We start from the raw sequence: 19,953 nt of genomic DNA on the forward strand, positions 1-19,953 counted from the left end.
GAGAAGTTGTTCCTTACTCCCACATCCACTCGCACACACACACACACCCAGAGTTGAGGGTGTTGTAGAGGCTGTAAATAGAGGGTATTAAAATGGTTTTGGCAGCAAACACTTCAAACTCAGTAGCAGGGCTTCGGTTGCCTCTCTCTCTCTCTCTCTCTCTCTCTCTCTCTCTCTCTTTCTCTCTCTCTCCCTCTCTCAATATCAAATTAATTATGAACAATGAAGATTTATATTATATTCTCAGTATATTATGTTTTTATTCATATATATATTTACTCGCGTTCTCCCTCTTTCAAACTGCTTTTATCTCCCTGGAGCAGCTTGGGTTTTTTTTATTATATTTTATTACATATACTGATCAGTGAATTTGCATATTACAGACTTAATTTAAAGGGTCAGTTCACCCAAATTGTGCAAAACACTAAACTTTGTCAACTGAATGTAAATCATGCAGGGATCCATCCAATATGAATAGAATTTCCTCAGATTCTGGGCATTTGTGTGCTGAAGGGATGGGTTATTGGGCTAAAATTGTCTATCCCGATATAGGTCAATTAAAATCTCCAATAACAATATATATCATCATATATCATGTTTTCTGTTAATTCAGTAAATAAAAAGTCTGTATGAAATAGCCACTTGGTAAAGCTTATTGTTATATACTCCGGTGTGCATTATGTACTTGACAAATGAAAAAGAGTATTTTATTTAGAGGATTTGTGCAAAATAAACATAAAGTGCAAGGATCAGAACATAAAGTAAGGTCCAAAATGCAGTTTTTGCTTTTTTTTTGACATCACTATAGAAACTGCACAGAAAAATATGAATGAAAACACATAGTCATTTCACAGAGTCAGCCAAAAGCCAAATTAAACAACAAAAGATCGATTTTTTTTCCCCACGGTCTTCCTACAGATGTTCCACAAACATACACAAAATGCTCTATAATTATCCAATACAACTTGGCTTCAACTCTAATGTATTTCTCCAAAAACAGAATATGAATGACTGTATAAGTGATAAAAATGCAATCGAAACTTAAAATAGCATTACAAAAATAGACTACACCATTTAGAGTGTGTTATTGAAGAGTGGGATAGACAACAGCAAAACAGTTCTGACTTTGGCAGAAAACTGTTCATGCAGCACCACGTTGCTCATAGTAAGAAGTTGATTGAGACAAAGGTTTTTAAGGTGTCAGTGGTTTGTAGATTTGAGCAGTGCCTCCAGTTTGTTCATGCCATGCACTGTGGGAGAGTAGTTCATTAACAGCACAAGCTAAGCAAGCCGATTCAGTCTGCATTCTGACATCTTTGGGTGTTTAGTGAACACACTTGGGCGGCTGTGGCTCAGTGAAAGAGTGAGTCGTCATCCATTCAAGTGATCGGAGGTTTGATCCCCAGCTCTCCCGGTCCGCATGTTGAAGTGACCTTGGACAAAACACTGAACCCGAATTGCTCCCTGTGCTGTGCATGAGTGTGAAAATGTGGTCTGAAAGATTAGATTAGATGGTATGTAGATGTCCGCTGCCGTCTGTGTGAATTTGTGAATGTGACAAGTAGTGTGAAAGTGCCTTGAGTAATCGGAAGACTAGAAAGGCGTTATAGAAGTCCATTTACCATCTACTTCAGATTTAAAGTCTGCTTTGACTATACAATAGTATGTAGTCTGGCACTGCGACAAGCTACGGAGAAAGCCAGGGAGCAACATTTTGAGCAACTGGGTTGGCATTGATTAAAACTGAAAAGTATTTGTTAACATCAGACTGACGCGTACATAAAACTGAAAAACACACGACTGAGACACAAGTGATGTCGACAAAGTCATAAACTTCAGCCAGAAATCAGATTAGATCGCTGAAATTAGGACGGACTTTACACTTACACCCTCAGTAAGTCTTGTTACCCACAAGTCTCCTCCAGTGTCAGTTTGTGTCTGTCTGGGTCCAATCAGACATTCAGAGGCACAGAGTCACTCTACATGTATTAAAGCCCTGTTAAATGCAGCTATTTATGCACAAACGCACATCACTTGTATGGAAAGAGATGCACACACACAAACCAAACACAGGCCGTCACTCAAAGCTGCACACAAAATGCCTCCAGTCAGGCAGACGGAGACTCAAAATGGCTGACAGTTGGTAGTGTGTGCGTGTGTGCGTGTGTGTGTGTGTCTGTGTGTGTGTCTGTGGGAACAGAGCGGAGGGTTTTGTGTTGACTGAGAAGTTGGCAGCGTCCCAGTGACGGATCCATACAGACGTCAAATAAAGACTGCTGTGTTCAGCTGAGGAGAGAGGCAGATAGAGGGTACAGAGGCCTTACGTTTGCATCGCAACCCTCTCATGGCGCCATCTTGGAGGTGGACCTGAGAATTAGCTGTGTTCAGATGGGTCTGATGCTGCATTCACACTATGTCGGCAGAATGGGAATAGCGAGAATCCCCTACATTAGCTGTAACATCCAAATAGTTATGTAGTTTTAAGCATTTGTTTTAGTCTTATTTGGGAAATAGATACAAACAGTGTGTGGCGCCTTTTAATTAACTGAATTGATTCCAATACTGGTAATATTCATTTAGATGTAGCTGACAGTGAAGGATGCTTTGCAGCAATTTCCCACTAATAGCTCTTGTTAGAAAGAATTGATGTGTCGGACTTAAAATTGCAACTAAGATGCTGACCTTAACTTCTGCTTTCCCCAACTGGATTGGATGCTCATAATAAAGGTTTATGAATGCAGAATAATGTTCACATATCACCTAACCAAATTAATAAGGTTGATTTTTTTTTTGTATTTCTGTTACTGCACCTTTTTAAGGAAGCTAAAAGTGTACTACTCTATTTTTTTAACCATCTTTAAAGGTCACGGTACTTATGTTTGTGCTGTTTAAAGGGGTTGCGTCTGGATGGTAACCCAATATTTGTCATAATATGGTCGAGGTTAGGCGTTGATCTTGAATGGTTAAGGTTAGATGCAGGGCTGTAGTATTTGAGTCCAGTTTTGGTCTTGGGACCACTTTTCTTTTTTTTTAAAGATAATTTTTTGGCAGTTTTTAAGCCCTTCATTAGACAGGACAGACAGGAAATGGGGTGAGAGAGAGGGGGGGGGAGACATGCAGCAGAGGGCTGCAGGTCGGGGTTAAACCCCCTCTCGCTGTCTGGAGGACCTTCAGCCTCTTTACATGGGCAACGACTCTATCCACGGGGCCACCGGCCGCCCCTTGGGACCACTTTTTTGAAGTTTTTTCTCAGCCTTGACTCTGAATTGTCTTGAACTCAGCTATTGAGAACTAGTCAAGTTGTTCCTGGCTGCTGATTAGGGATCAGTTGTACAGAATGTAGTTTATAGTTCCATCCTAACCACCTAATCACTATATTGGCAAGACACTATTACTTATTATGGTGTTGAACAGGACTTGTTTGCTCTAGACTCGGTCTTCACTTGATCTTGACAGCCTCAGGACTTGGTCTTGACTCTGACTTGACTTGACCTGATCTTGGACTTGATTTGATCATGAATAGCACAGGTTCATTGGGCAGTGAGTCTTGTGAGAGTTTTTGCGTATCTTGGGTTACCATCTAGACACAACCCGGCTTAGGGAGCATAGTAATCAGTATTTCCACCATAAGTGGTTGCTTTCAGGAAAAGAATAAGCATCGGGTAACTCTTTGAAGCAAAGACCAATGCTGTCATTGTGCAGGATGGTTGTGAATTTTCCACTCAAGTTGAAACATATTTATTGTCTTGAATTGTCCCCAACCATGGAGTAAACTTGCTTTGTCATAAGTCTGAGCTCAACTGAAGAGGTTTCATGGTGCGATTACGAGAACTGAGAGTCAGTCATTCACACGACTTTTTATTTTCTATGACAGGAATCAAGTCTGTTTTATATGAAGTGTGTGGTGAAGTCAAATTTTCTGAAAAGACAAGTGGTCATGTGTTGTATATCTTCTACGTGCACCTTCTAACCCCTCCCCCATCCTCCTGCAGCCCTGTCCGGAGGCCTCCAGGGCCAGAGCACCTCCTCCGTGAGCTCGGAGATCAAGTCAGAGGACGAGGGGGACGAGAACCTCCTGCACGACTCCAAATCTCTGGACGCCAAGAAGGAGGACGACAGCAAGGACCTTAAATCAATTGAGAGGTTAAGATCTAGGTTAGCCATCTCTCAGACGTTCGCTTACATCAAACCCCTCAGCTGGGCTGGGACATGCGTTGTCCCAAAACATCTACATGCCGGGACCTTCCTTGTTCAAAGTGTCATTGATAAACAAATCTCTCCAAGAGACAGAAACTGTTCAAGATGCTGAAATAGATTTTGTGGCAAGTGACAATCTGTTGCTCCTTTTGCATTCTGCATTTTCATGAGATAGGACAGGAATTGCAAACAAGGAAATTTAGCAATTTTACATAAAAGTCTGCTCGATCATGAGGCAGGACTTAGTATTTTAACATGTGGTGTCACTACTTTGGCCTAATTGATAAATAAATATTTCTCGTGCCACTGGGCAGCAGCCACAAACCAGCATTCAGCTAAAATCAACAGTATTTGGTTCTTTTGGAGAGAACGGACACAAGGAAGGACTTCAAGCTGAGAGTGTTTTGGGAACCAGCCTTTTGGACTTTGATGAAGTGACTAAGTGTGATGAGAAGCAGCTAGATACATCAGTTAATACGGAGACGTCTTGGTGTCCACCAGGCATCTCTCTTGTTTATCCGCTGATCTCTTTGAGCCAAGAAAGCGCTGTAAAGACAAAGAGAGGTTCCTGGATGACATGCAGCTACCATCAGTCTCTCCATGGTCTTGAGCCTGGTTTTAACTGTTTCTCACACAGCAGAGTAGAGCCCACGGTCAATATTCTTAAAGAAGTGCCGCCACACATTCGGAGCAGGGGAATCAACACCAACACTTTAAGCCTTCAAAAACGGTTTTGAACATGTTTCAAAAGGCGGATATGAAACCCACTCATTGTGGAAACACTCAAGCCAGCTACATTTGAAGTAATAGAAAAATGAAAAGTGTCGGTTTGGCTCACAGTGTTGATTTCCCGTCCTGGATGCAGTTGAGTAGCCTTCACTGGAGGAAAAATCAGAAACATCTGGATCCCAAGTGGGGGTAGTGATGATGATGATGATGATGCAAATGGTTTTGATGATGAAGATAAAAAACAGATGAAAACTATTGCCCATGCTGTGTTACAGGGTTTGGGAATGTATCATCATGTGATCCAGAGAATTCGTTGACAAGCTGCTAATCTGTCAGTGTATTGACCGTAATGGGACCCGCCCATTTTTGGATTGTACTTGAGCATTAAGCATTAATATAGCAGCAAACAGCTCTTTTCCATGTAAAGATGTAGTGGAGTAATGGTGTCCCAGCAGAGAATGTAGTCATTGAGTGTGTGATGTGTTTTAGTGCATGTGAGCACCTTTTGCGTCAGGATCAGACGCCGAGGCCCATGACAAAGTCACGATATGTGACAATTTGGTAACAGTCCGCGAGAGCCATGTGGAGGCAATCCCAGCCCGAGTTTTTGCAAGTATTTCGAGTACAACACCTTTAACTTCCAGTTGCTGTGTCAGTTAAAGTAAAAGGGGAACTCCACTGATTTTCAGATAAAAATCTAAATTTTTGACTTTCCATTTTCATACAAGAGTCAGATTTTTTTTTTATGCTGATAAATAAAATAAAGAAAGTAAAGGACATTTCGACTGGGGAAAAGATTTGTATTACAGGAGAACCAGCGAGTTCATGGAAAAACAGTTCTTTATTGCAGCTTTAATTATAACAGGGTTGGGGGTAAAAAAAAATGAAACCACATAGACAGTCTGGACTGGATTAAAATCACTGATCAGCACAAATAATGTTAACCCATTTGTGCATGCAACTGAAATTCTTTTATTTCCTTTGAAATTCTTTGGGGTTTTCCCTCAGCTTGAACAAATTTCTAATCATACTACAGTATACTTGGTCTTTGGACACATGTTTTTCATCCCATGTGCCCAAAGACCAAATATATACGATAAGAAAATGTCTCTCAAAAACTACAATGAGCTCATGGCAAGTTGATTACCAAAGATATTCAGTGTAAAACATATTTCACATGAAAGACATCTACTAAACACAATGTTGGCATTCTCCCTCCTTTTTCAACAATCCTGACTTTGACTACTGAAGAATGAGTGATTTTTCATATGATTAAAGATTTCAAGGTTGTACTGTTAGATTTTTGCACACAGTACATGCAAACTAGATTCCAAGACTTTCGACCGATTAAAACAAATGTTATGACATTTTTCCTAATATCATACAAAACAGTCTTTAAGCACAAATGGTTTAAAATCACCCCACCTCCCCTGGGGAAATGAATCCACTCTGGTTGGGGCTGAATACCCTTTTTTTAAATAATAATATCTACACTTAACTCAAAATTCACATATTTCTTTATTTCAAGAAACATCAACAGCTTCTTGATGTGAGCGCATATCATGTCTGCCAGTTTCAAAGAGCAGTTCCTCCTCTTCTGGTTACTCCGTATACAGTATGTGTTCAGTCGACAAACTTATATCACCATTTAAACAAGCTATTGCTGCTGAGATCTGTGACGCACTTGAAATACCCAGACTAGACTTGAATGCAGCACATGATTTCTGTTCCCAAGCCCTGTAAAGTTTTATGTCACTAAATGAATCATGGTGTGAAAGTCAGCAAGATTTTCTGCAGGTTCGTATAAAGATGAGCCTCTACACACAGAAATATAAACTGAGCTTTCATCCTCCTCCTCTCCTTCCCCTTCCCCCTCCCCTTGCCCCTTATGGTGCTCACCATTGGTCATCATAGCAACAACGACGACGAGGACTTGTCTCCGGAGCAGAAGATGGAGAGAGAGAGGGAACGGAGGATGGCGAACAATGCAAGGGAGCGTCTGCGCGTCCGCGACATCAACGAGGCATTCAAGGAGCTAGGCAGGATGGTGCAGCTGCACCTGAAGAGCGACAAACCTCAGACCAAGTTACTGATCCTGCACCAGGCCGTGGCCGTCATCCTCAGTCTGGAGCAACAAGTCCGAGGTCAGCTTCAGATACAGACACGTGACCTTTGACCACCTTTCCTTATCTATTGCAACTATACTGGCTGTTCATTAAGATTATAATTACAGGAAAAACACAAACATACCAATATACTGTATCTAATAACATAAACTATATAGTCATTTTATGTTCCTATATTATATTGAATTATGAATCTGGATAATTCACCAGTGACCAAGATCTAGTTTGTCTTTTGGTCACCGCTCTGATCCGTTCTGAAGGGAAACCCTTTTTGAAATTTACTAAAAAGAAAAATGTATTTGAAAAATTGTGTGTAGTGATATGACGTGATGATTTAAAATTCACAAACATTTTTAAAATGTGAGAGTTCTTGCCTGTTTTGGGGGTTCTTAAAGGACAAGAATGGTAATATTTTAAATTTCTAATGTTCTAAAATGCATGGTGTGCCTTTATTCTAACTTTAAAGCTACTTGGGGTTAAGTTTAGGTTGGAGATCAGGGTTAAAGGGGTGAAATCTGGATTTCCAGCACATGCAGTGCTTTAAGAGCTCCAGGAGAGGGCAGCAGTGACACCTGTTGATTGTGTTCATCTTGGCTGAAGTTTTTGGCTTCAGTATCAGTACTAAGAGTGACCCAGCACGAAAAACCCTCACTGAAAACCAGTCAGGACAGACAGCAATATTAACAGTATCTTTCCCTCTGTCCAGAGCGAAATCTGAACCCCAAGGCGGCCTGTCTGAAGCGCCGCGAGGAGGAGAAGGTCAGCGTGTCATCGGACGGGGCTCCCCTCTCATTGGCCGCAGCTCACCACGCCGCCGCCGCCGCCATGGGCGACAGCTCGAACCCCTTGGGACAAATGTAAAACGCAGCAACATCTCCTCCCCCCTGAATGGTCAGAAGATTTCACTTATAAACTAATCTGTTGTTGTACCTTTCACTCGAACCAAAGAATTGGAATTCAGAGACCAGTCCAGAAACTTCAAGCAATAATTTTATAAATCACTTGCCATGAAATTTTAAATTTATGGCAAGTAAACAAGCCTCCAATGAAAAGAAGTTGAGGTTAATAGTATATATACTTAATTCTAACATTTTGGCTCCCAATAAATAGATTGGAAAATGAGTTCCCTGTTTTCAGGGTCAAGATTTATCTCAAAATATGGAAGTTTTAATTTGTCTGATATGAATTGGTGTGGTGTCTGTGTACTTTTAAACCATATGTTTCCTGCAGAATAAAATTATAGTAACCATCTTGCAGTTATTTCTACTGTCACTCTGATGCAGGAAATAAAAAGGTTAAAACTTACACAGACAACATATAGTCCCAATGCCATTTAGCTCAAATTTCTTCCATTACTTGACTGAATTTGGACAAGTGCGTTGTTCAGTTCCTGACAGTTAATGTCTGGCAAAGGTGATGATATTTTAGTTGGCTAAAAACAGAGGCCAGAACTTGAGTTTCTGTGTGGTCTGGGTACATTTTAACAACAGATTGGCAGTAAGTGTGATTTTATTGTGTGACTGTGTGTGTTTGTTGCTGTTTATTCTCATGTAAAACATTCAAATTGTATTTGTGTTTGCATGTTGAGTCGAAGAGCAGGTTATGACTTGATGGTCTGTGGTTTCGAGGTCCCACAGGTCATCCGATAAAGAGAAGGAGCGACCCAAGACGAAACCACACTTAACCACAAAAGCTTGACAGTGAAATAGATTAAGTCATGCATTGTCTCCTTTATTTAAAAACTGGAGTTTTGTGCAGTTTCCAGGTCATGAAAGTTGCTCAGCACATTAAGTGCTCTGTCAACGCCATGTGCAAAAAAAAGGCTCAAAAACATCAACATGGGTTCATTGCTAGTTTCTGTGCTGCAAGGAAGCTAGGCTACACCTAGGCTACAACTGGCGATCAGATTGTTTATCATCTATTACAGGGATGATCCACGATTTTTTCTTCCTACGCCAACATTAAATAGATACTAAAGGTTGAATATGTATAATCTTATCAAAAGCTATATTTAAAAAAAAAAAAAAAGAATAGACCCAGCGGGCGTTTTGAGGGGTACAGAATGAAAGTATTGCTTTTTACATTTAAAAAATAATTTAAAAAATAGTCTGAAGAATTTTTTTTTTTTTTTTAATTGTCGGGTTTGATGATTTTCTGTCACGTTCTGTTTACATTGTAGCAGCCAATAACGTTGGGTATTGCAGGCTGCCAGGGTTGTCTGTTGTTGGGTGCAGCTAGGCTGGCACTGAAATGGAGTTTGCCAATCCTGCAGCTGCTTCAGAGTCAATATAGGCCAAGCATTCACTCCATGGACTGAGAGAAAGGAGAGAAATGCCATTAAAACGCACGCCCATATGGCTATGTTTCTCCTAGATGGGTTAGCTAACTTTAATGTTTACTTAGCTGTAACGGCTAATGCTAACGGCTAACGCTAACTGTCAGTCAAATCTGTAATGAGATTTGCTGAGATTATTTGAGGTTGCCAGACGAAAAATGTAAATTATTTGGTCAGAGCAGCGATGGCATCACCATCAGGCAAAAATGTCCACATGAACACAGACCTGCAACCATCATGAATATTAGTTGACGATTAATTGTCATTTAAATAATTGGGATTAACTTAATTCATTGAACTGAAATGTTTCGCTCACTCTCTCTCTTGCTCGACCACTGCCCTTACAACCCCATGTTTCCATCCAAAGATCTTTAAGAAAATGATCCAATTAGAAAAGCCTGATGGAAGCAACAGCTCCAGCTCCAGAGCTGTCAAACACACTGCTTCACCTGGAGGGAAGACTCTCCGCTGTAAATCAAGAGACCCGTTACGAAAACAACAAATACGGTCTCATATGAGCTGATACAGAAAAACCTGTCCAACAGCAGTGATATCTAGATAACCAAGCTCTCTTCCATTTGTTTTGCCTGACACTGGAACCTTGTGCTCAGGTACTTTATATAGCCATCTGATGGAAAAGCACCTAATTCACTTTCTATTTGTTGCCACATTTGTAAAAATGGCTTTAAATTCCCATAACTGTGGAATCCACAAAATGTTACAGAAAATGTTCGTTGTCAACACAAATAATAAGGATCAGATGATTGTCATAATTGCAACAGGCCTATTTGTACGAAAGAAATACCAAATTTCCCGATTAGGTTTAGCCTCGATCGCCATGGAATTTAGTGTGCACATTCATGCTCCCCAGAACATGAACCCTTTGTATTTTGACACTCAATAACCTTTACTTATGATTGGGCAAACTTTCGAATCTTGTGAAATAAATACTGCTACGACTAGGAGGTCATTATTGGAGCTTAACAGTAAAAGTAAACCCATGTTTTCTATTTGTTTTTGTGTGTACAGTGTGTGCATGTCCCTCCTTACCCCTCCTTCATTTTTTTTTTCTCTTTGTCACCCTCAGGTCCAAGGTGCCAGAGTTCATCAAGATGATGAGTGATCACTTCCTCTGACGGCGTTTCCATGACAACTCAGCAATCGATCAACCCCGTCGTTGTTTCAGCCTGACCAATCAGATTCTCTGGATCTTCGGCCTGACCAATCAGATCAGCCTCCTTCTCTCCTCTCGTCTGTCTCCGATCCTCCTCTTCACCTTTCTCTCCTTAATCTGTCGAGAACACGAACTGCAGAGTCACATTAGTCGCTTTCGTCACTTTGCATCTCCAGCTGAAGTGAACTGGATGCTACTTTGTGGAAGTGTTAAACGGCCGCTGTAACAAAGTGGCAGTTTGTGGGAGCTATTGACACAAAGTGACAGCAATGGACAAACGTCTTTGAAATCACATCATCATCCAAGAAATTCTTCTTCTTGTACTACTTGTTTTATCAGCATTCCCAGTTTTAAGGAACAAAAGGGTTCTATATATAGTATATATATATATATGAGAAAAGGGAAAAAATGACAAAAAACTTCTTAAAAGGTTGTAACTGGACGCGGGCAGTGAAGAGGGTACGGGTTGGGGAGGGTTGTTCAGAACGGAGCAAAACATATCACAAAGTGTTTAAAGAGTTTTTTTTATTCAACACTTTGCAGCTTTTGTTGAATGCAGCCTCAGCGCGTCTCTGACTGAATGGCAATCTAACGCCACACTGTGGATGAAGCCGTGCCTGATCTCCTCTTAGATCCAAACCAGTCAGATAGATACACATGGAGAAGCAAAGCAAACACAACAGCAACAATAAAAAGGAAATTACCAGGAAGTATCACGGAAGCAAGCTGCCTACTCATGCATCCCCTAAAGAAAACACACATTTTCACAGATTAAAGTATAAATTAAAATAAAGATACAGTATTAGATGCTCGATATGCTGAGTAATTTGAACAATTAAGTTTGCAAACGCTTTTTGACTATCATAGATGCCTAGAAAGAAACGGGGTTAAACAGGAAAAATGGGGGCAACCCGTTCTTCCCCCTCTAATGCATTCCCTCCCAACCTGCAAACATTTACAGTAGTCTAAATACTCTCAACATGTTTATGTAAGTGGCAAAATTTTACGGATGGCCAACATTTTAGTGCTCACAAATACAAAAGCCTGCACAGTTGTACCCAATTGGCTCGCGTGTATCTACTGGGAGGAAGAGAGTTCCTAAAGAATCAATCATCGAATCAGTTAATCAATCAAGCAATGGATGAGTGTCTCCAGAGGGACTGGGGTGTTTAAATTATTGAAGGTAGAGGAATTACAAAAGAAAAACACGAAGGAAGAATCATGCAGTAATGAAAAGGTGCACTTCTAAACAAGGAAGGAAGGACTTTTCTTGACGTCTTCACTTGAGATTGGTGTTGGGGGTTTGTAGTGCGGATGTAAAAGATAGAGCTCTAGCCAACATCCCGAGTCCTTTGTCAGATATTTCCCAGCATGGGCAGAGCAGGCAGTTCGAAATGGTGTCCAGGCCTTTGCAGAAATCGAAGGATTACTGGGCAGATGGTTGAGGGGATGAACAGATGACACAAATGATAGATGGATGACTGGATGAGAGGGACGAGGGCTGGACTGAGCACTGAAGTGAATTCTATTCCACGTTTAGCACATTCCCTGAATCACGATCGCTCTACTTAAATCAAGTGGTCCATATGTCCCAAAGGCTTGAAGGACTAGAGTGTGAGAAGGCATGGAGGGGTAAGGAGAAAATATTTAAGTGGGTCAACATCCTGAGGAGCAAGAGATAGAGGGAGAGGTGGAGAAACAGAGACTCTAGAGGTCTAAATGGTGATGACACTGCAGGGGGAGCAAGGGAACAATCATCAGGGTGAGGGGTGTATTCTTTTCTTCTGGGGGCCAAGCAGCAGTTGTCAAAGCTTTCCTATGTTGGATTCATTAGATTCCCTTATTTTCTGGTCTAGTACCTGGCATATCCTAACCCTAAACGTCTAACCTCAACTTCAGACAACCCTGGGGGGACTTTCTGATTGACATTTGCTGTCTTGCAAAATAAGTGACGAGTTAATTGTAGTTGATCTGTCTGTTGCTGTGCCCGTCCGCTGCTTCAACACTGAACACTGTCTACTTTTCCGCATTACATTGTAGAGACTAGAGACTCAAATATCGTCATGAATCTGACATGCCTGTCGTAGTGTTCAGACAGTTTGATCACCTTGGTTTGCTCACTATATACACATAATTAATTTAATAATTAATGAATTAATTAATAATGTAATTTCAAAGCATCGGCATATTTGAATCAAATACAACAAGAGCAGTACTCTAAATCTAAGGCAAGTCCAATCCAAATACCCTACCATTAATAAAGTGTACCTTCAAAATTTCAAACTGCTGCGTCTTGTACTTACACTTAACAAGGTTTTTTGGGTAAACGTTGAGTAGAAGTCAAGAAGAAAACAGGATTGAGAAAAAGATAGCGACAAGCATCAAGTTCTACTGTCAATCTGAAAGTCCCCTTTCACTCTCGCCCCAGATTAAACCTTCCTCAACCCAGACCTGTACGAAATACCCTGTCCCAGTTCTGTCTTCTCTGCTAACCCTAGCCTTATGAGCCCTGAACCAGAGCCCTAGCCCCTCTCCCCAGCTCGTGCCCCTCCTAAGCGGTCCCACAGATGCAATTTGAACATTCACACTTCTACCAATGTGCCTTTTTAGAGTTCATATCATTCGAGTTGCCAGAGGAGGACATTTACCTGGTCTTTTAATAGGATGCAAGCTTAGGGAAACCTGTTCTTAGTCGTTAGGTTCTATGCAGTCAGGTGTTTTTACCAGACCTGGGAATTTAAAAAAAGCTAAAAAGGAAAAAAAAGTATTTTTTGGATAAAAAAAAAAAAACTAAACTGTATTTAATGTACTGTACGCTTATATGTAAGTAGACAGCGTGTTCTGGCTTCAAGCCAATGAGACAGACGCTTGATTTAGCAAGACGAGCCCCCATCCCAGTCCCCCACCCCACCCCACCTTCCAAGTTCTCCATAACCCCCAACCCTTCCTGTTCCAAGCCCCAGCCCTGTTTCTATGGTGAACAACGCGTGCGTCTCTTCTTGTATTATAGCTTATCAGCTTTTTATCAATATTTGATCGGCTTGTCCATAAGCCAATGTAGTCTTCAGTACAAAGTGTGTGGTCGTATGTTGTAAAACAGATTTTCTTTTTTTCTCTCTCTCTCTTTTTTAAGAAGAATCTTTTCTCTTATTACTTTTTCTTTGTCTGTTCTGGTTTACATGTCTATTATAGAAAATGTAAAAAACAAAACAAAAACAAAAAAACAACACAATTCGCTATTCGACAGCATTGTTCTCTGTCGTTGGTCATTTTGACGTGGTTAAAATCCTACCCAATCAACAGGAAGGCACGGAAACTGGAAAAGAATCTATTTGAATAAATCAATCTATATATAAATGTACAAAAAATATATACGATATATAAGGAGGGTGCCATTTTCTGTTGTTTTTTTCTGTTGCAAAGGAGTGGTTGCTTGGGGAGGAATTCTTTTCTCAAAGACTGAACTGACAGAAGTTGGCGAGGCCCCTCAGTGTTATAAATTTTCAGCTGACTTTGTTGTGTTCTCTGTTGTTGCCATGACAACAGCCTCCAACTAGTACGGCACCCTGCGCAGGACAAAACGGGACCGGAGTTCCATCAGCTCCATTCACTGCTATCTATCCAAGGCAACAACACACGGACGTTTGTAAATTGTATGCAACAAAATGGCAAACTTTACCATTATTTTGAAATTGTGTATGTAAAAGTTATATTTTTACATGTAGACTGTTGTTATTTTGTGTTTTAGAAATATGTTGTATCGGTTTTTTTGTTAAAATATGAAAAAGTAAAATTCAGTGTGTGTTGAAAAAATGTGTCACATTGAAAATGTAGTGAGGTCAAAAGTTCAGAATCTTTTTTTTCAACATTATGTTTATATCTGTGGGAAACATTTTTGAGGGTTCATGAGAGGAATCATAAATCATAAAAGATATATGACATTTGTTTAATTATCCATGCCTCATGACATTACCATTTTTAAATGTATTTTTTGCAAAGAAACGTGTAAATAGTCATAAAACATTTTCTGTGGGGTGAGAACTTGCCAGTGCGAGGTGATGATGAACTTGTTTTTAGTGAGGTTGTATTTGGCCAGTTACAGTAGCCAGGTGCCAACGTATTGTTTCGGTCAGTGGTGCTTAATACTGTATGTGGTTTTGGTCGACCATCTGAAGTGTAAGTCAAATTATTGTCTTTGCTTGCACCAAGAATCACTTGTGTCAGAGCAGTGCCATTTGAAGAACTTATTTTGATTTTCAAGGAAAACGAGCTGATAAAACCAACAGAAAAACAAATACATTTTCTGCAAAATGCAATTCTTAGGGAAAGTGCAACTGTAAATTCATAAAAACACAGGATCCCGAAATTTAAAAATGCACTACCTGGTTATGTTATGTACCAGCACAGTTTATTTTGATAATCAAAACTGTATAACAAAAAAAAAATTGGTAATAATATAATACATGCCTTTTTCAGAAATAGTTTTTGGTTGATAAAAAAATCCCTGATTATATATTTAATTAACATAAGTTATGACTGAAACTTAACTAAGAAATCCAAAGGGTATACACAAATTCAATTCACATTGGTTCTATGGCCAGCTCTGACTCCTGTGCATTTCTTCTCTTCAAGATGGGTAGGAAATGTTAATTAAATAAAACACCCTCAGCACCTGATTCAATATTAATATATAAAAATTTTGTAAAAGATTGGAGTGTCACTAATATAAAAAAGCAGGTCGTCAGCAAACAATCTTATCAGCTATTTCCCCAAAAAGATATCAGATCATGTGCAAGGCAGTTTCAGTCATTTGTTTTTAGTGTTTGCCATTAAAATTGAGCTTTTTGTCAAAAGAAAAAAAAAGCTGCTTTGAATCGGACCTAAACACTAGGATTGAATCTGTCAGTGTAAGTGCTAAATGTTTTTTACGTAATGTTATTTTTGCGATGCTTCATTTTGTATTTTCTCTTTGTTGTATAATCAAGTCATCTCCCAAATTACAGTATCTTCATTTTTATGTTACCCCTGATGTTTCAATTAGCCAAAATGTTAACTTTTTTTTCCCCTTTTCCCTCCTTGTTGTACATACACACCTCATTTCTCTTTTTCAGTGACTGTGCCATGAGCTTTGTAATCTGTTACTCTGTACCAGTTTTACTGCAATAATGAGTTGAATTGAAAAATGGCCACTCCTGTCTTTTATTTTCCAAGCAATGTTGATAACAGGAAGCATTTCTCTTTTTTTCTCATGATAACTAATCCCATCTTAAAGAACAACTACACTCGGGTATACTCCAGACATGAGCACTAACAGAGCACAACAAATCTGAAATTTGGTACATTGAATAAGATAATACATTTTTTGACACAAAATGATTGAAAACACAAAAATTAACTATTATGTTCAAATTACCAATATGAATGTTAACATGGCTCTGCTTATGCAGAAAAGCGCCTAGATTCCTATTAAAAGAAAACATTTTTTAAGTTATTTAACCTCTACATAAGAGTTTAAATCATGCCAATGTCCGCTGCAAGAAAAAACAGCAATGATTCAAATCCCTTCTTGCTGGGTATTACATTTAAAACACTGATTATTATTTCCAGTTTCATATTCATAAATCATAGAAATTATTTAAAGTGAACATCTTGAAAACTCATATTTTGATATATTCATGGGACCTCAATTTATTAAACTCCCCAGTATTTTAGAATTCTTGAGACAATCCTTCATTTAGGGTCCTAATAAGCTGTTTCATTAAGTAATATTTCAAATGTATTAAAACATGTGCTATTAGTGCAATACCAGGAGCACCAAATCTATTATATTTTACATTTTAGTAAATTCTCCATTATTTTTTATAATTTTATTGTTAATTGTTTATTTTTTACATTAAATACCATGGTTTTTCAGTTGGCTCTTCCCTACCCTGCATTCTCTCCAGTCAGATTAAAAGGTATATATCAGCTTCATCTCTGTGTGCCTATTACGGATGAAGGTCCAGGACTTGTTTAGCCTAGCTTAGCACAAAGACTGCAAGCAGGGGGAAACTGATAGCCTTACTCCAAGAAAAGAGGAATAATACACCCTCCGACAACTCCAAAGCTGTCTGATTTACAGTTCTACCCTTTGACTTACAAACTTGTCCTTGATCCATTAAAGAGTCAGCTGGGTTTTTGTTGTCAATTGCCAGTAGAGCTTAAACCTGGCAACTCAACTAATACTATAGCTTCAATGCTAACTGCTGCTAAAACCATTTCTCCTTTTAACATGTCCTTTTCTATAGTAATTACTTTTACTACAATTAATATCAAACATGTTAATCAGACAGATTTGGAGATGATGCTGGTTTTTTAGTAACACACGAAGTATGTAGGATTGTGGTGAAATGGTCATTTGAGATGAGCTGAGGATGGATGGATACCGCACAGTTTCTTTAAAAAAAATCTTCATTTTAATCCATCTAAATTTGTGAAATATGTCAATTCAGTAGTCTATGTAAGTCAGTTAACAATAACCTGCAAAGCTGTATCCATCTCATCCAATTTCTCTGTTGTCATAGGAAGATAACTTCTTTATTGTAAGTCGTGCCTACAAAGCTGTGATTGGTCAATAGTTTCTCCAACTAGCTAAAAAAGAAGTTTCGCATTAGAAAAGCTGAATAAAAGGCAAAATTTTATAAAACTTCCTCAATTGCACAACAGATTTTTTTCACTCACTTGAGGTGGGATTTGCCTTTGTCAAAATAGTTGATGTGCTAAACGGGAAATTTAAACTCACATGACTAATAGGTCGCCATCTTGCCAAATATTTGCGTCTCGAGGACATGAAACATGTCCAATAGTAGCTGACAAGAAAGAGTAAGTAAAACCTGCCCAATTGAACAAAATGAAGTCCATTTGTCTCTCGTAGATGGGCAAGGACATGTTTCCGGATGGCTTCTTCTACTCTCTTTACTGGCGGACTACAGCCAAGCTGCGCTGTAGGCTAGTCTATTCACTTCAAACAATTTGATGAATTTTATTTATTTTTTGAGACATTTCAAATGTTCGCTTGACAACTTAATGGAAACCCAGTCACTGTTTGAATAAGTGGACAAATCCACTGTTGACAGTGACTCAGAGGTCAGGAACCAGGATGGTATGAAGTAATTGGAGGTCCCAGAATTTTACAGGTAAAAAAGTAAATAAAAAAACAATTGGTAATACCAGGGAACAAATTACTGAAACATTTTTATTTTATTTTTTTTAAATATATACATTTAAAAAATCCCCATGGCATACAGAACACTGGACTCCAGTTTCCAACATCAGTTTGAACAAGCACATATAAACAGTCGGCTGAGGTGATGTCGACTCATTCCCTTATTCAGTTCATCATGTTGTCTCTGTAAGTATGATTTGCCATTTTCAAAGACATGCTTCATTTTTCACTATTATAATCACTACATGAAGGTAAAAAATATGAACTGTGGCCTTTTTCTTTCTTCTTGTTCCTTGTGATGCTATTAAGTGAAGAGACGGAAAAGAAAAAAGAGATATAGCAGAATTACCCTGTTACCAGTGCCTGGGCTTTTTGTTAAAGCGTCCTTTGTCTAGTGCTCTTTTGCTATGGAGAAGACTTAGTGCATACTATTATAGAAGCAACATTTGAAGTTAATCAATCATAAATTAAAATATATCTGGCTTATTTTTTGCAGGGGCTATCCTTTTATACCATGAATACTGAAAAGAATAGAAAAAAAAACAATCAGATCACCTACTAGAATGACCACAGTAAAATATTCCACTTTGGAATTTTTTGGAAATGTTGGCAAATGAATGATAAACATTTCTTTGTTACTTTATTTTATTAGACTTTTTTATTATTATTATTATTTCAACCATGTGTTAGTAAAGACAAGCCTGAGAGGTTTCCTGTGTGACAGACCATGCTTAGAGGCCACAGTTGGGAACGTCCAATCCAAGCCGGCAACAGATGACAAAACAAAATACCAGAAAAAATGGAAACGAAAAAACAGCAGTTACACTTTTTTTTCCCAGTGTGTGGCTGAGTGCCTCAAATATTTTTTTCATTGTATTTTTCTACACTACCATTTTCTTAAATTATTTCTGGTAAACGTTGTATTCCTTTACTTTGTTTTTCGTGTTATATAATATTTATTGTCCTTATGGTTGCTCTTACTGTTGATGTTATTATTACACTTTGTTTTTATTCCAGAGCAGAGGAGGTGTTGGGGAACAGGTTCTTATTTCTGTGTTGAGGGTTTTCTTCTTCCTCGTACCGGCCCAACAGCTGGCCTTTGTTGCCTGTTGGTTCTCATCTTGCAGTGATTCAATGAGGTTCATGTTCATGACCGTTCTGTAGCAATAAATGTGCCATTTTTATAATGCAACGCTTTGAAAGCATCTTTTTTTTATTCTTTATGTGGAGTGTATTTAAAGTTCAGCCAAAATAGCCTGATGGCCCTCTGATAGCTGGCTGCAGGTCATATGTTAGCGGATAGGACATGGGCCAAACTAAAAAAAAACTAAGTACACCTGAAATCATCCATCTTTACACATCCTAACAGGCTGTGCACGTTGGTGAAATGTTCAACATTGTTTAGATCAACAAAAACAATATTCTAACACGGATGAAGAAATAGTTTATTATTTTTGGGAAATATATTTACTTTCATTCTAAGGATGAATTTAAATGACCTCTTAACGGTTATATTGTTACATTTATATCAGTTACATAATTATATATATTATGTTACTGGATTATAGTTCTTATGCATGTAGCCTTAAAGGCATTGTAATGTTATACCTGGAGTGTTTGACTACTTGAGTCTCAGTCTGCAACATTTGTTTGATCATATTCACTAAAGCCGACACTCTGCTCCGATAGAACAGGAATCATCCAGTTTTAGAAAAAAATAACTGCACCTAGAGCTTGTTTGTTTTGCAAAAATCCACCGTACCTTCTCATACGGCCACCAAGACAAAATGCCACAGATGGCCAATAACATAACACAAAATGAGGTTCAAATGCAAAAAGTTATTTATTATTGCCTAACAAAAAGAACTAAACCAAATCCAAAACAACAAAAAGGTCAGATGGGCTGGTAAAAATAATAATAGGTGCTCTTGCCAACCACGCAATGAGCCGTCAGTCCAGAGACTCTAAACATCCTAAATAATAACCTAAACTTGAAACAAAACCACAAAAACATTAATGCCAGCCCATCCTTCCCAAGCTAAAATTAAATAAATGAAAACTACATAAAGAAAATTATGTAATGAGTCGAACCAGTCTGAGAGAGAGAGAGAGAGAGAGAGAGAGAGAGAGAGAGAGAGAGAGAGAGAGAGAGAGAGAGAGAGAGAGAGAGAGAGAGAGAGAGAGAGAG

At 38.8% G+C, this 19,953-nt stretch overlaps 1 protein-coding gene across 4 annotated transcripts in view; it reads left to right on the forward strand.

The window, feature by feature from the left end:
• Positions 1-15,683, forward strand: part of tcf4 (transcription factor 4) — a 293,844-nt gene extending 278,161 nt beyond the window's left edge. For 2 of the 4 annotated variants that reach the window (XM_083929765.1, XM_083929767.1), the window contains 4 exons: positions 3,993-4,155; positions 6,841-7,070; positions 7,759-7,909; positions 10,475-15,683. In XM_083929765.1, coding sequence (XP_083785891.1) covers positions 3,993-4,155; positions 6,841-7,070; positions 7,759-7,909; positions 10,475-10,523 — 593 coding nt within the window. In that variant the 3' untranslated portion in view covers positions 10,524-15,683. The remainder of the gene's footprint in view (positions 1-3,992; positions 4,156-6,840; positions 7,071-7,758; positions 7,910-10,474) is intronic. The other 2 variants (XM_083929766.1, XM_083929768.1) reach the window with 1 other exon arrangement.
• The last annotated feature ends 4,270 nt before the right edge of the window (positions 15,684-19,953 follow it).

Source organism: Echiichthys vipera (assembly GCF_963691815.1).
Source record: "Echiichthys vipera genome assembly, chromosome: 16".
Lineage (NCBI taxonomy): Eukaryota > Metazoa > Chordata > Actinopteri > Perciformes > Trachinidae > Echiichthys > Echiichthys vipera.